The 15,415-nt window shown below is 31.5% G+C and overlaps 1 protein-coding gene across 1 annotated transcript; it reads left to right on the top strand.

Moving 5' to 3' along the window:
• The first annotated feature begins 11,315 nt into the window (after positions 1-11,315).
• Positions 11,316-12,874, top strand: LOC135953906 (uncharacterized). Its single transcript, XM_065503940.1, has 3 exons — positions 11,316-11,319; positions 11,546-12,220; positions 12,275-12,874. Exons 1-3 carry the CDS (start codon positions 11,316-11,318, stop codon positions 12,856-12,858), a joined length of 1,263 nt encoding a protein of 420 aa, XP_065360012.1. The 3' UTR covers positions 12,859-12,874.
• Positions 12,875-15,415: the final 2,541 nt, after the last annotated feature.

Genomic DNA, 15,415 nt, shown 5'->3' with positions numbered 1-15,415 from the left:
CAAAAAAGTATTCCAGATTTTTTTAATTGTCAAAAGTTATAAACATATAACCTTATGTTTTTTTTTGATTAAATTAATTAGGGAAAACTTTATATCTCGCAGAGAATTTACACTATTTATTGATAGCTTAGGTACATTTTTGTAGCTGATTGTTTCCTTGACCTGAACAGGCTCGATATAGTTTACGCCTCTAATTCTTCCCTATGCAATAGAACATTGTGATTATTATACCCTTCACCATGATTGGCAAAGGTATAAATAAGTGTGTCATTCCGTTTGTAATTTCTTCATTTTTCATTTGCGACCCCACAAAGTATATACATATGTATATTCTGGATCGTTATAGATAGCGGAGTCGACATAGCCATGTCTGCCTGTCCGTCTGTGTGTTGAAATCAACTTTCCGAATCCCCCAAATAACTTACATATACGATTCATACATCAATATCTCCGAAATTCTTCCGGCTCGGTTGCCAAGACAACCTCGATTTTTGACCTAAATCTGGATTACTAAGTCATTAATATAGACAATGTGGATATCTAATGATAGATATTTTAAAGACCTTTGCAACGACGTATGTATATAAGACCATAGTAAGTTGGACCTACAATGGGTCCAAATCGGAAAAAATATTTTTTATAACATTTTTTTTTTCACTAAATTTCAAAAAAAAAATAATATTAAAAACTATTTCGAAAAAAACAACTTTGGAAAAAAATTTAAATTTTGTTTACCTAAAAATATTTAAAATTTTTATTTTAAAGTATAATTTGGTGAAGGGTATATAAGATTCGACACAGCCGAATATAGCTATCTTACTTGTTTTTTTTATTATTTTCATTGTTTTCAAAATTTGTATTATTGAAATTAGTTATTTTAAAAAATAGAATAATTGTGCTTAATTTCAGAAACACATTTTTATATTTAATATTATAAATGCTTTACAAACTATTTTTAGTTAACGAAATTAATTAAAGTAATTGTTTTCATTAAATCACAAATTACAATTAAATTGCTAACTCTTATGTTTTGTGACAAAGACTTTGAAAAATTTCTCATAATTTTTTGTTTTTTTTATCAAAAAACCAATTCAACCAAGCAAAACTAATTCGTGATGTCACTTGATGCATGGTTAAATTTATTTTATTTCTATTTTAAAACCAAAAAAAAAATCGTAATAAATAACGGTTTTGCAAAAAAAAATTGGATTTTGAAAAATCATTATTATTGCATATTGACATTAATGCTAATCTACATTCAATTTTATTTTGAACTCATGTCACACAAATAATCATCGTACAACATAACTCTGTATACTTATGGCAAACAATTTTACGCTATTGGCATCGCAATCGCAAACGTAATTTATTTATTTATAGTTAACAACAAAATTACAAATAAATACGGGTAATGTAATAATGTTAGATGATAATACTACTCGTACTCTTGACAGTTTGCCTGTAATTTTAACAGTTACAACATAATTTTTTTTTATAATTTTTTTTCTTGTTTTAAATAAATACCATTTATGTACAAGTATTTTGTTTGGAAAATACTAACAAGTACAAGTACTTGCTCATAAAAAAGGTCATTTTCTCAGGTGCTTAAAGTTTAATATATCTAACCCAGTTTTCTTAAAAGTCATTTCTTCTAACAATTTGTTAAGTACCCTACGCAGTACTGATGTAAGTATAATAATAAAGTATTTAGAAAACAGAAACTTACCCCCTGTCTATTCCTGATACATTTTTATCATGATAAACGGAGTCAAGATAAAAAATTATCGGGTATAGTCCCCATTTATTAGTATCAGCTCCGTTATGACAAAATTGTTAGTGCATTTGCTTAGACAAATTTGTCTTGACAGCAAACGTCATTAATTGTTATGATAAATATTTGTCAAGTATAGACAGGGGCTTAAAGCTAAAACTTACACAATTTTAAAATTGAGGAGTATAGTTTCTCATTTTTATTATATTGGGCGTATGACTTAAAATTTTGTGATTTTTTCAAACTTTTGCCTTTTATTTTGAAACATTTGTACAATATAAATTTATTCAAAGTATTGTCCACTGTTATTTATGACATTTTCCAATCTTTCTGGCAAATATGAATTCAACGCCAAAAGAACTACTCATCTTTTGGAGCCAAGAACGAATCAAGCCAATTTCGGATTGTGAAGTGAAGCGTATCCCAGAAAGAGCATTCTTCATTGATCGGAACAAATAGTAGTCGGACGGAGCAAGGTCTGGACGTATCAGGCAAAACATCCCAACCACTTCATTTTAAATAATTTTTAAAATTTATTATTTTTATAGCGTTCAAGTATGATTTCGAACATGCAAAATCGTCTTTCAATGTCTCTCGGCTTCAATTCGTATGGTACCCAATTTTCCTGCTTCTCAAAACCTTTTTAAAATGGCTGCTTTAGTAGCTCCCTATAATTTGCAAGCTCTTGTTGAATTTGTCAACAATCTTCATGTAGTAATGCCTCCAATTCTAGGTCTTTAAACTTCATTCACCATAAGCTTAGGTGAGCAATAGGTGTACTTAAAAAAGATACGACATCTTTTGTAAATCCCTCAATTTTATGGCATACACATAATACTATTGGAAGATCGAAAAAGTATCATCAGTTTTGGTTCCTTTTTGGTACCGAAGCGAAAAATCTTAAAAGGCGTTCACTAAAAAAACAAGATTTCACTGAAAAATACAGGATTTCACTAATCACTCAGAACCATATATGCTTAATTTCACATTTCTATGTCCATTATAATAGAAAATTCAGAAAGTACCAGTGTAAAAACGAAAAAGTACCATCACCTAAATAACATTGGGCACCGTAACATTGATTTTTACTTCATTCACAAGGATATCAGCTAACTTTTAAGTTGCTAAGTTAAATAATTTTAAATATTAAAAAATCTACCATTAGGAGAAAAAGTACCAATTTCTCTTTTCCCTCTTGAAAACTAGTTTTAAACCTGATGGGAGTGATGGGAGAAGTACAAAAATAAGACAGTAGAGTTTGGAACTGGTAACATTATGGCATAGGGCTGCTTTTCAGGGCATATTTTGCGGCAAATTCTTGTAATAAAAGATACTAGACTCGAATTGGATACATTTTAATCGATTTTATGTATTCATACGCTTAGGAAAATATGGTCCTAGTTTTTCCGGGAAAATTACCCCAAGCACCCCTCTAGAGTTGTAACGTTGTGGTGACAATTTAATGAGATAATTGTTTTGAAGTGGCCTGTCCTAATTGCCAGATTTCAAACCCATAGAAAACCGATGGGAAATTGTAGATTCGGGAATGCCAAACTAATTTTTACTCATTTTTGCTATTGAGATGATTTATATCTTTAGTTTTAAAGATACATAGGGTGACAAAAAAGTACCAAAATACAGTTATTAAACGTTTTCTTCCACAAAAAGTTCGAATTTCAAAAAAGTACCAAGATCCTGTAAGTTATTTTTAAATGCATGAACAAGAAGTTTTAAATTTGTTTGTAACTGCATTAGTTTAGAAGATATAACGTTACCAAATTTAACCGTTTTACCCTCTAAACATTTCATGCATAGCTTCAGGCGTTTGGGTTGTGCGATGATGAATCAGTCATTTGATAATGTTACATTTTTCTATATAAAGAGTGAACTTATGAAAGGCTTAACTGTCAAACGAACTGTCATACTGACCTCACTTTTTGACATTAATGATCAGTATACTCTGGCAATCATGAATAGATTGACGTCTGAGCAACGCAAACAAATTATCAAAATTTACTTTGAATATCAGTCATCGATTCGTTTTATCGCAAAATTGGCTTAACGGGTTTGTTAATAAACAAAATTGCCGCGTATGGAGTGAGACCAATCCACAACACAACCTACAAACTCCATTATAGCCAGAAAATTGGCATCATCGGACCTCATTTCTTCAAAAATTAACCCTGAGTTCGCGTTACTGTCAATGGAGACCGTTATCGCAACACGATGAATGATTTTTAGTTTGAAAATATGGAAATAGATCTGTTAATTGGTCCCAAGGTCATGAGATTTCACACCTCTCGATTATGTCCTGTAGATCCACGATAAACCAGCAACAACTGACGCTATGGAGGACAACATTGTTATATATCTTTAAATATTGAAGATTCGTTATAGTCGTAATATAGTGACACTCTTCTTTTTCTTTATGTTATATTTAAAGCTTTTTTAAAAAAAGTGTTTTATATATTTTTTTTAAGAAATAACAAACAAACAAAGAAAGAACTAAGTCACTACATACTTGCATGAATACCAGCAATTAAGGGTTTCTTCTTTCAAACGAGTGCAAAAAGCGCGTGTGCAAAACTATTAAAATTTTATTTAGCACTCACTGTAACTAGAGATCTTTATTTAAGTTTTTCACTTACCTACATGGGAAATTTAACATCTTAGATTAAACCTAATATTGTATTAAGTTTAGTTGTGTTTTCTCTCTTTAATTGCATTAAAATTCATTAAAACAATAACTTGATTTTAGTTATGAATTTTTCTTTTTCGGTTTTTTTTTTGGCTGAAATAGTGCAGATTAAGAAGATTTCTCTTGAAATAAAGCAAAGAAATTACTAAATTTCTTATAAAGAATTTAGATAAAGTTACAACAGAAAATGAAAATAAAGAATTAACAATCATATCACAAATATTTGTGCTTAAAAGATCAGTTTTTCCCTATGATCAATTTCAATTAAGGAAGATTAAATTCTTCTAAGCTAAAGTCTAACTAAATGACAATCTAAAGAAATATCTTCAGATTACCTTTTGAAACCAATGTTTATCCAAATTTTACATCGCACTTAATGTGTATTAAAAAAAGTACTCCGCAACTATTTTCAGTTCAACTTGAAGTTTAAAAGTCAGCCAAAATGTTGTAAATGTCAATAATGTACGTGCTTCAAAGAGAAACTCCGCACGAGTTTTACGAGTGGGAAACCAAACCAAACATTTGATCGTAATCTTTGCCCATTTGTATTATGTAGCAGCTTTAGTACTCATATTCATATTTCTATCTAAATTCATATTCGCATTGATTACAAAATTCAGCACCTTAAAATTATCAAATAAAACAAAAGTAAAAAAAGTATTTAGTGAGAGAGTAAGTACTACACAGACTAATTATAATTTAATATCTTACATACGAGTACAACTAAATATATTTCATTATTTTCACATGGAATAATTATTTAAAAATTAAATAAAAAAACGAAGAAAACAAATGCAAAATAACGTTAAATTTTACAGTTGATGTTTGGTATAAGGGTGACCCAAATGGATATTAGTACTTATATGAAAAAAAACGGATATTTTTTTTAAAAATACAGTTTTGTGATGTAAAATAAATATTCTAAGGATGTTGTAATTTGTTGTTAGGATTCAATGCTACTCTAATATGACAACTGTTGCATTTGAAAAGAAGGCTGTTGAGGGCACTGTGGGGGAAATTCGAAAAATGCGGAAATAGTTCGATTTTAATAAACTTTTCCATGGCTATAGAAGAGGTGTAATTGAGTTCAAAACCTAAGCGGGTGTTTTTTTGCATCGAAAATGTGGAATTTTGTACCGACGAATCGATATATGCGGGAAGTTTTGCTTTACTTTTTTTGAAGGAAAGTGTTGCTGAAGCAAACCGACTGCTCACCAAAGTTTATGGTGAATGTCAGAAGTGGAGATTTTGACACGGAAGTCATAGATCGCCAAGGCCAACCAAAAAAGTTTGAAGACCAAGAATTGGCGGCATTACTCAATGAAGATTGTTGTAAAACTCAACAAAAGCTTGCAAAATCATTGGGAACTACTCAAGCATCAATTTCCAAACGTTTCAAGCAGCAGGATTCACCCAAAAGCAGGAAAATTGGGTACCGCCCGTATTGAAGACGAAAGATTTTGCATGTCTGAAATGCTGCTTGACGCTATAAAAGAAAATAATTTTTGCACCGAATCATAACCCGAATTATAACCAGTGTTTAAAAAGCTACGATAACTAACAAATTTTTAACTGTTGCTACAACTACTGCTTCAAAAAAGTGTATGTAGCGGTAGCAGTAGCATTTGACTTTTTTCGTTTTCTTGTTTTATTTAAAACTACTGCTACCTTCAAAATATAAAACTCTTAACAGAGCAGTAGTAATAAAACATGATTGCTACTGCTCTATATCGAGTTTTAATTTTTATTATTTATAAATAAGGTAGCAGTTAAGTAGCAGTTGATGCAGCAGTTAAGGTAGCAATAAAAGTAGTCAAAAAAGAAAATCTTCAGTCAAAACACCATAATTGACAGAATTAAACACTGTGTGTTGTTTTTGTTTTGAGAGTTTTTGAAAGAATTATTCGTTTTTATTCGTCTCAGATGTTCGTGTTGCTAACAGAAAGATCGTGTTGTCTGTGTGTATAACAAAATAGCCGAACTTTTGTTTACAACATGACCAACTTACACAAATATACATTCACAACAACAACACACAATATACTTTTTTGGCTGCAGATTTTTATTTTGACTTATTTTATTGCTACCTCAACTGCTACTTAGCTGCTACTTCAACTGCTACTTCTTCTACTACCTAACTGCTACTTCTATTACTACTAAATTTTAAAAATAGCAGAATTAATAAAAAACTAATGGCTCTGCTACATGAAAACTTTTTCTTTTTTAAGGTAGCAATAGAAAATAAATTACTCTGCTACTTTTAAATTTTTCTTTTATTGTACTACTACAACTACTGCTACCAAAATGTGAAGGTAGCAGTAGTAGTAGTAATTGATTGACTCCGAGTTTTATTAATTTTTAAACTAGACTACTTGTGCTTTTCGTTGCTACTGCTACTTGTAGTCTAGTTTTTCAAACACTGATTATAACAACGAATCCCGAATCGTGAAGCCCGGCCAACCAGCCGAATCGACACCAAAGCCAAATATCCATGGCGCTAAGGTAGTTCTCTATTATGAGCTACTGAAATCTGACCACAACTCATCCGTTTGAAGCGAGAACATGCTGCCAGACTTGAAACCGTAATATTCCATCATGACAACGCTTGGCCACATGTTGCTCGGAGTATTTACAATGAAGTGGTTGGGAAGTTTTGCCTCACCCGATTTGTAGTCCAGAACGTGCCCCGTCCGACTACTATTTGCTTCGATCGATGCAGAACTCTCTCTCTCTCTGCGATACGCTTCACTTCAGAACAGAGTATCCGAAATTGGCTTAATGCGTTCTTGGCACCAAAAGATGAGCTCGGAATCCATATGTTGCCAGAAGATGGGAAAAGGTCATAGCAAATAATGGCCAATACTTTGAATAAATTTATTTTGCACAAATGTTCCAAAATAAAAGCTAAGCATTTGAAAAAATCCCGCATTTATGTATATAATAAAAGACGAATTACTGAGTGATTTTCATACAAAATATAAGAAATTACACAATTTTTCTAGAAGAAACCAACCCAAAAATTATTCATATTTTTTTGGGACACCCTGACAATCACTCATGTATGGAAAACACTTTCACTGAGGCGAACATTCAAATGACACGCTGGGGTTCACCAAGAAAACAGGTGAAGAAGAAAAGAAGACAAAGTACTAAAACATCTACATTTGTAAAGTAAAAAAAATGTAAAGAAAGAGCCGACCAAAAACAGAAAACGATCAAAGAAAAGCGTATATGCGATCGTTGTGTTGCTTGCTCATCATCATCATCATAAGACAACGACTATGATGATCCACTTTGAGGCGCTGGTGTTACAATGCTTTTGTACCTAAACATTCCAACAATAGAGGCAGTTGAAGACGGTTTAACTTTTAACTTAAATTTTAAAGCCGCTAAAATATTTATCACAAAAAAAAAATAAAAATAAAATAAATAATTTAAAGTGAATTAATTTTGTAATACTTGTTGTACATGGAAAATGTTTTGTTTAAAAGCATATCGAAAAAACTGTTCTATCTCCATTAACAATTTTAAATTGTGGCCTGTGAATGGTGTGCATTTCATATTTATCTTATTGTTAATTCATGTGTTTAAAGGTAATAATGGAGTAAATTTGAATTTATAATTTTTGGAAACATCTTTTGTTTTTGAGATGTATATCATGGAGTGAAAGTTTGAAAACATTAAAAAGAACAAAGTGATTTTAAACTAGAAATATCCTTTACAAAAGAGATTATAACATAAATAAAGAATATATTGAGAAAAAAAACAAAAAATTACAAAAAAGAGTTTAGTAAAAATTTGGGATGAAAATGTGATTATTCTTGATTAACTTTGAACGCTGCTCTGTTTGTACTAAAATGTTTTGGTGAAAACGTGAATTGAATCCGCGATTATTCGTGGTTAACAATGTTTATTTATATACAGTGGTGGCCACCAATTTAAGACAAATACTTGAATGTTTTTCATCAACTGAATTTTAAGTGCGATAGAGCCAAAATAAAAGGACCTCTAAGGATATGAAATTTATTATTAATGTTTCTAGTTTCTGAAAAATGTTTGGAAAAATCGGTAAAACATATATGGACAAAGATATGTGGAAATACGTTGACCCACCTCAGCGAACATCCGCTGTTAATAACATGATATGACCGAAACTAATGAAACTAAAAATTCGAAATTTGGTCCGAATATTTTATAATAATAAAATTATAATATAAATGTGAGAAAATATGTTTATTTAAAAAAAAAAATTTTTGGTCAAGTTGTAGAAAAATTTTATGTATTCATGGTGAATATGTATGAATTGCCACAGTCGAATAAAACACACTTGTGTGTTAAAACAGTCCTCATGCATACATATGTGTGGAAATATTTGAAAAAATAATTGACAATCACGTGGAATTTAGCAAACAATTTTTGTCTTAAATTCGTGGCCACCACTGTATATTACCGGTGTTCGCACATATTTATTACTCAAAGGTCAATCTGTGATCAATCATATGAGTTGAATCTCTAATATTTCTATTTCAATATATATTTTTGTATATACAAAAAAACATTCATCTATTACTTTGTCAAGAAGTGTTTGATCGGTAGAAGTAGCTTAATAGTGACTACTAGGGATGCGAAATAGAATTATTCGGTATTAAGAAATCCCAAATTGTTCGTATAATTCCGGAATTTTTTTTAAATTTGGATGCTCCTCGAAACTTCCAAAAGACCTACACAGATTTGTGATAGCAACTGAATTTGTTGCCAATCGAATGATTCTACCTTAGTGACCGAATTTTACAGTTGTGGCTACAAAATTTCAGAAGGGGTAACAAAAAATTGGTTGCTTCTTTATCAACTGACTTTCTGTTGATAGAACCGAAAAATTCTATGCAGGAGAGCAAGTGTGTGGTATTGGAATTCCGGACAATTCATAGGACTTCTATATAAAGTCGATGGTATAGTGAATAAGAATATGTATCAAAATATTCTCACATGTTAGTAAGAAAATGTTGACCCCGTTGATATTATAACATGACAACGATCAAAAATACACCTCAAAAGTTGTAAAAAATTGGTTGTAGCAAAAAGAGATTACCGTAATCGAATGGCCGTTCACTCTCGCGACCTTAACCCTATTGAAAATTTATGCAAAATATTGGGTGAATGACTAAAAAATTTGGTATTTACAATAGATGGCGTATCTTTTGAAAGCGGTTTTTGTTATTAAATGTCATTTTGAAGGGTTCATGTCATATAGTGTAAAAAACAAGATTATGCTGAAAAATAAACAGCGAAACGTCAGATGAAAGATTAAATAATTTCTTTTAATTAAATTTAAAAGCTTACATTAGAAAAAATCTAATTAAAATAAAACCGTTATTGAATAAAGGTCGAATATATAAAACAAAATTTCACAAATTTTTTTTCGAAAATGTCGAATTTTTTGCCAACTATACGAGAAGTTTTGCTTTATTGCTCCAAAGCTTATGGTGAACATGTTCCATCGCTTTTAACGTGCGGGATATGGATCGTTCGGTTCAGGAGTGGTGTTTTTAACACGGAAGACAAATATCGGCAAAAGCAGGGAAATTGGGTACCATTCGAATTGAAGCTGAGAGACCTTGAAAAACGATTTTGTATGTCTGAAATACTGCTTCAACACTGTAAAAGAAAATCGCTTTTACACCCATTTTCACTTGCGATGAAAAATGGATACATTACAATAACCCGATGTGTAAAAAATCGTATGTGAAGCCCGGCCAACCAGCTAAATCGATACCAAAGCCAAATAACCGTGGCGCTAAGGTACTTTTCTGTATTAGATTTGAGCAAAAGTGTTCTAGCTGCTGAAAGCTGACCAGACCATCACAGGGAACCTGTACCGAATGCAACTGATTCGTTTGAAGCGAGCATTTGCCGATAAACGGCCACAATATGCGGCCAGACATGAAACCGTAATATTCCATTTAGGACCATTATTACAACTTGCCTTTATGTATGAAATAGTAAAAGGTAACTTTAAGCAATAGAAAAAGGTACCTTTAAAGTTAACTTTTACTATTACGATAAAGGCAAATTGTAATAATGGCCCTTAAAGTTCTTAATTGTTAACCATTAATTCAAACTTTCACTCTCCACCAGTTCAATGTATCCCGGAAATTTATGTTATAGATCTTGCTGAGTACATTACAAATTGTGTCTAAAAATTTCAGAAACACCCTCAAATTCAGAAGTTATTCTGAAAAAACCGTTTTCAGTGATGTTCGTCAACTTATCGACCTGTAACTCAGTCAATTTTTGTCCGATTTTAAATTTTTTAACGTGTTTGGAAAGAAAACTGATTACTCTTTAAAATGACATGTATTTATTGATACATTTAGTCGCGTTGCATTGATTATTTTGATATGGAGCTTATAAAAATGTATATCAATGCATAAAAAAAATTTTGTTCTTAACAAGACATAGTTTTAATTTTTCAAAGCGGATGAAAACTGTAAAAGTTATTCAACTTTTTATTAATACCTTTCTTAGTATTTTCTCCCCCAGCGCAATTTTTTTTAATTTTTTTTGAAAAAGTTTAATAACTTTTGCAAATATGAACGGATTTTAATAAATAATGCCACGTTTTTGTCTACATAAAATAGTCTATCAAACGCTATGCAATTTTGTTTTCATAGAAAAAATTTAAAATAATTATTGTTGAATTTGAAAAATTACGAAGAGAATAAAAAAATTAAATTTTTTATAAAAACTTAAACAATTTCTTGGAATATACATGTTATGCCTACATACAAGGAAAGCTTAATTCTTTGTCTATTCATAATTGTTTAAAATTTTCAAAACGGTCTAAAAATGTGTGAGTTAGAGGTACTAAAGTACTACGACCTACCCTAAACAGTTTTATCAAAATAACTCAAAATTTTGATTGTGTTTCAAAATCTTGGAAAACGGTTTTAGTATGTCCTCACCAAGGCCTATAACACCCATTAGGTCGCTTTTCAAGTTCTGACAAAAAGTGTCATTTTGTAGCAGAGTGATATTCATTATTTTTTTTATTTTAAATATTTCTTATCAATATCTAGATTCTACAGCTCAACCCTATCGCAACACACAGAGGTGTTCTCATCGCTTGGAAAATGCGCTCGAGCACATGAGACGTCGTAGTATACAGACGAAATCTTCACGCTCCTATGAACCAGAAACACCCTACTCACTTTATCACTCGCTGTATGGGCAACTCGAAGATACCGACGAGGATTTCTATCATCCATTTAATAGTGACCGTGGTTATTATGCTAAAAATATCAATCGTAATTATAAACCTTATTCAAGGCTAGATTTTGATGCTGCCTTAACACAGAACCCGAATCCGTATCATCAAAATCAAAGACAACCTCATCGATTGGCCGTGGCTCGTGTGGATGTAGAAGATTTGAAAGTGAGATTACCAAATGAAAATGCTGCCCGCTGGGTAGAGGTGGATAAATGTAAATTTAGTTCAGAAAATTCTACACTCGATACAAGACTCATATTTCCGGATTTGACATTAAGTGGCAAAGTGGTGTTGCAGCCTACGGGCGGCAAGTGTAATATGATTTTACGTTTAAGACATGCGGGCATAGAGTTTCGCACTATACCCATAGGCTTTGAGAAGATAAGCGGAGAAGAGTCGAGGCGTATAGGAGCGGCGTCTGTGAGAACGGATTCACATTTTGCAGAACCCGGCTTTATATCAGTGTTTGCTCATGGCTGTCAAGGTGTGTAGTTTTATTAATCATTATGAATTTTTTTAATTTTAATACAATTTTTAGGACCCACTGGCATTAAGTTACGCCAAAACTCCAAAAGACGCTATAGTTTTGTGGATGAACAGCAGCCAGAGTCTGCACCACAAACTCCTCTGCCCCCAGAGGTTTTATTCGACATACGCAGTGAGGGTTATATACCACCCAATATGCGTGACCAAGAATTAGACTGGACCGATACCAGTTCCCAGGAATTTTTGGATCCAAATGGCGATAACTTTTACCGGCAACAATACCGTTTCAAACGTAGCAATCCTTTCCTTCATGGTCGCCAGACCTTAAACCCCGAACGCTTTAATGATGAAATGAATTTCAATGATGATATACTCAATGTGTCAGATGATAAACTGCAGGATATAGTGCAACCCGATGCTCGAGCATTTGCGGATATATTCTCGGCCAATACAGGCACCGGCGGCAATATGTTTAACGATCATGAGGAGGTTAATGATGCCATGCGAAATGAATTGGAGAAATTGTTTTCCATGGGTGTGAGAGGTCTATTGACCACTTATATGCAAAGAGCTTTACAACCAGCCATCAAAGAAACTTTAATGGAGAATATGGGTTACACCATTAGTTATGGTTAATCTTGTTGAAAACAAGATTTCCCATTTAAAATGTATTTAATTTGTAAATTTATTTTTAAAAACCAAACAACAATTATTTATTTTAAAATAAAAAAAAAAATCACATTAAAATCACTGTACCATTTTTTTAATTTATGTCAAAATTATTTTTAAATTTATATTTAATATTTTCTTTTATAAATTTCACTTTTGTTTCTTTTTCCAATTTCGAACCGTTATAAGGAAAATTCACGCCGCTACTAAAATCCTTTTCAAATTCTTGTAGTGTTTAGCCTGTTTAAGATTTATTGCATACTTTTGCTTGTTTTTAAGATTTATAGCATACTTTTGGGGAGGCGTTAACATTTCAAGATAAATTTCACACTGCGCATGTTTATAAATGGGTTGTAAGCAGTCATTGGCTGAAAAGTAATAAAACAGGAAGGAGTTTGAAGTATATAATCTATTATATACTTGTTTATGTACATATGTATGTGTTGAATTTACTTGAGCTTGAGTCTTAAATGTCTATAGTTATTTAAATTTCAACCACTTTGATTTTGTATAAAAAAAATATAATTAAATTTACATTTTAGTTAAATTTTGTTGTTTTTTTGTGACAAAAATATTGTTTACATTGTATAAATTCATCATTGATTTTGTCTTTGATTTTGTGAAACAAAGTGGCCTGCTACTACTTGTATTCAAGGTCAGTTCAATGTTCAAACCAAAATCTACGGATATCCGTTTCCGCTAGAAAAATAGGTTAGTTACCGTTAGAAGCTGCAGTTATTGTGGTTGTTACTATTTAAATATTATTTGGGTTAAAGTTTGTATAAATACTATTGAACTTTGTGTACTTTTGGAATTGAATTATGATGTTTAAATATTGCACAAAATTAATTTAAAAATTCGAAGGTTTATGGGGCAAAATAGGGTAAATTCGGTAACATCAACAACAACAGATACAAACAAAATTTAAAATGTATCTACTTCATACAATTTTAGCATACAGGTGTTAGGTACTATTTTGAAATGGATTTGAAGTCGTTTGAGACATAACTTTCTGACAGTCAAATTTGTACTTTTTTCCATATATTAAATTATTTAACATACACTGAATCAATTAAGTCTCCGTACAGACATACTCATAATATAAACTAGCAATTTATGGTCACTTTTAAATACATATTTAAAATTTTTTTAAATTCATTTTATAAAAAACCTTGTAAACTAGAAATCAACATAACGGCTTTTAGCTGATCTTTTCTCTTTATATTGTGCTGTCGAATCTTTCTTTCCAAGTGATCCCATTGATGCTCAATCTGGTTGAGATCAGATGACTGGCTGGACGATTTAAGTGCTTAGGAACATTATAAATAAAACATGCCTTTACTAATCTGGAGGTGTGTTTGGATCGCTGTTCTGGTGCACTTTGTTTTAAGTTTTTTTTTAATATATTAAGGTATGCATATTTATCCATCGTGTTTTCAACAAAAATAAGATTTCCCACCTCAGATGAAGCCATGCAACCCCAAACAATAACGTTACCTCCTCCATGATTTACGGTTAGTGTCAAATGCTTCAGATTCATTTCAGTATTTGGCTTTCTCCATACCATTTTTCTTCCATCAGAACCAAAAACATTCAATTTACTTTCATCGCTAAAAATAACTCGATCCCAAAATAAAAAATCTTTATCAATATGCTCGATAGCGTAATCCAATCTCTTTTTCATGTTTACTTTTCGAACAAGCGACTTCTTACGGCTTACCCGACCATTGTATCCATTTAGTATAAAAGCGTTTCTTATAGTTTGGGGGTTTATCGTTAATTCATTACTAGTTTTCAATTTTCCGCAATTACACATGCGCTAATTGTTGGATTACCTTCTGTAAATCGTGCAATTCTTCTCTAAGTGGTGGTTTATTTTTCTTGGACGGTCAGTTCTTGGTTTATTTGCCATGGTTCCGTTTTTTTTGAACTGTTGAATAACTTACTGAATGGTCTTTTACAATATCATTGATTTCGGTTAGACTTTTTCCTTCATTTTGCAGGTTAATAATAACTTTCTTTCTATCCATTGAAATTTGCTTATTTTTGCATTCCCTGACAACAACAAAGCTGGTCCATTCTACGCACAGCCATTTAAATGCTGCAATTGCTCAGAATGGAGGACATACCACATATTAAATGCAAATAAGTTTTATATTGGGATTCCTTGCCTTAAAACGGTTAACTGTACGGAGACGTTTTTGGTGATACTTTTCGTACAATTATTGAATTTATGTAAATTTTTATGTTTTTAATGAAAATGTTTGTAGTTTTTTATGTTGATTTCTAGTTTACAATTTTTAAAAATTTTTAAATATGTATTGAAAAGTGACCATAAATTGCTAGTTTATATTACGGGTATGTCTGTACGGAGTCTTAATTGATTCAGTGTATATACATAAAAGTTGGCTGATATGCATTAAAAATCTAGACTAATAGTGCTTAATCGTTCTTCAAATGTTACTTTTTGAAGTTGACGGGGGTTCTAAGAAAGGGATTTAATGGAATTAAGGTACCAAAAAGG

Source organism: Calliphora vicina, chromosome 1 (assembly GCF_958450345.1).
Source record: "Calliphora vicina chromosome 1, idCalVici1.1, whole genome shotgun sequence".
NCBI lineage: Eukaryota > Metazoa > Arthropoda > Insecta > Diptera > Calliphoridae > Calliphora > Calliphora vicina.
Note: the sequence above shows the minus strand (reverse complement) of the source record. Positions and strands in the feature narration are given on the sequence as shown.

Bases quoted from the DNA above. Each gene is read 5' to 3' on its own strand.
- LOC135953906 (XM_065503940.1), top strand. The intron at 12,221-12,274 runs GTGTGTAGTTTT...TACAATTTTTAG, and splicing joins GTTTGCTCATGGCTGTCAAG to GACCCACTGGCATTAAGTTA.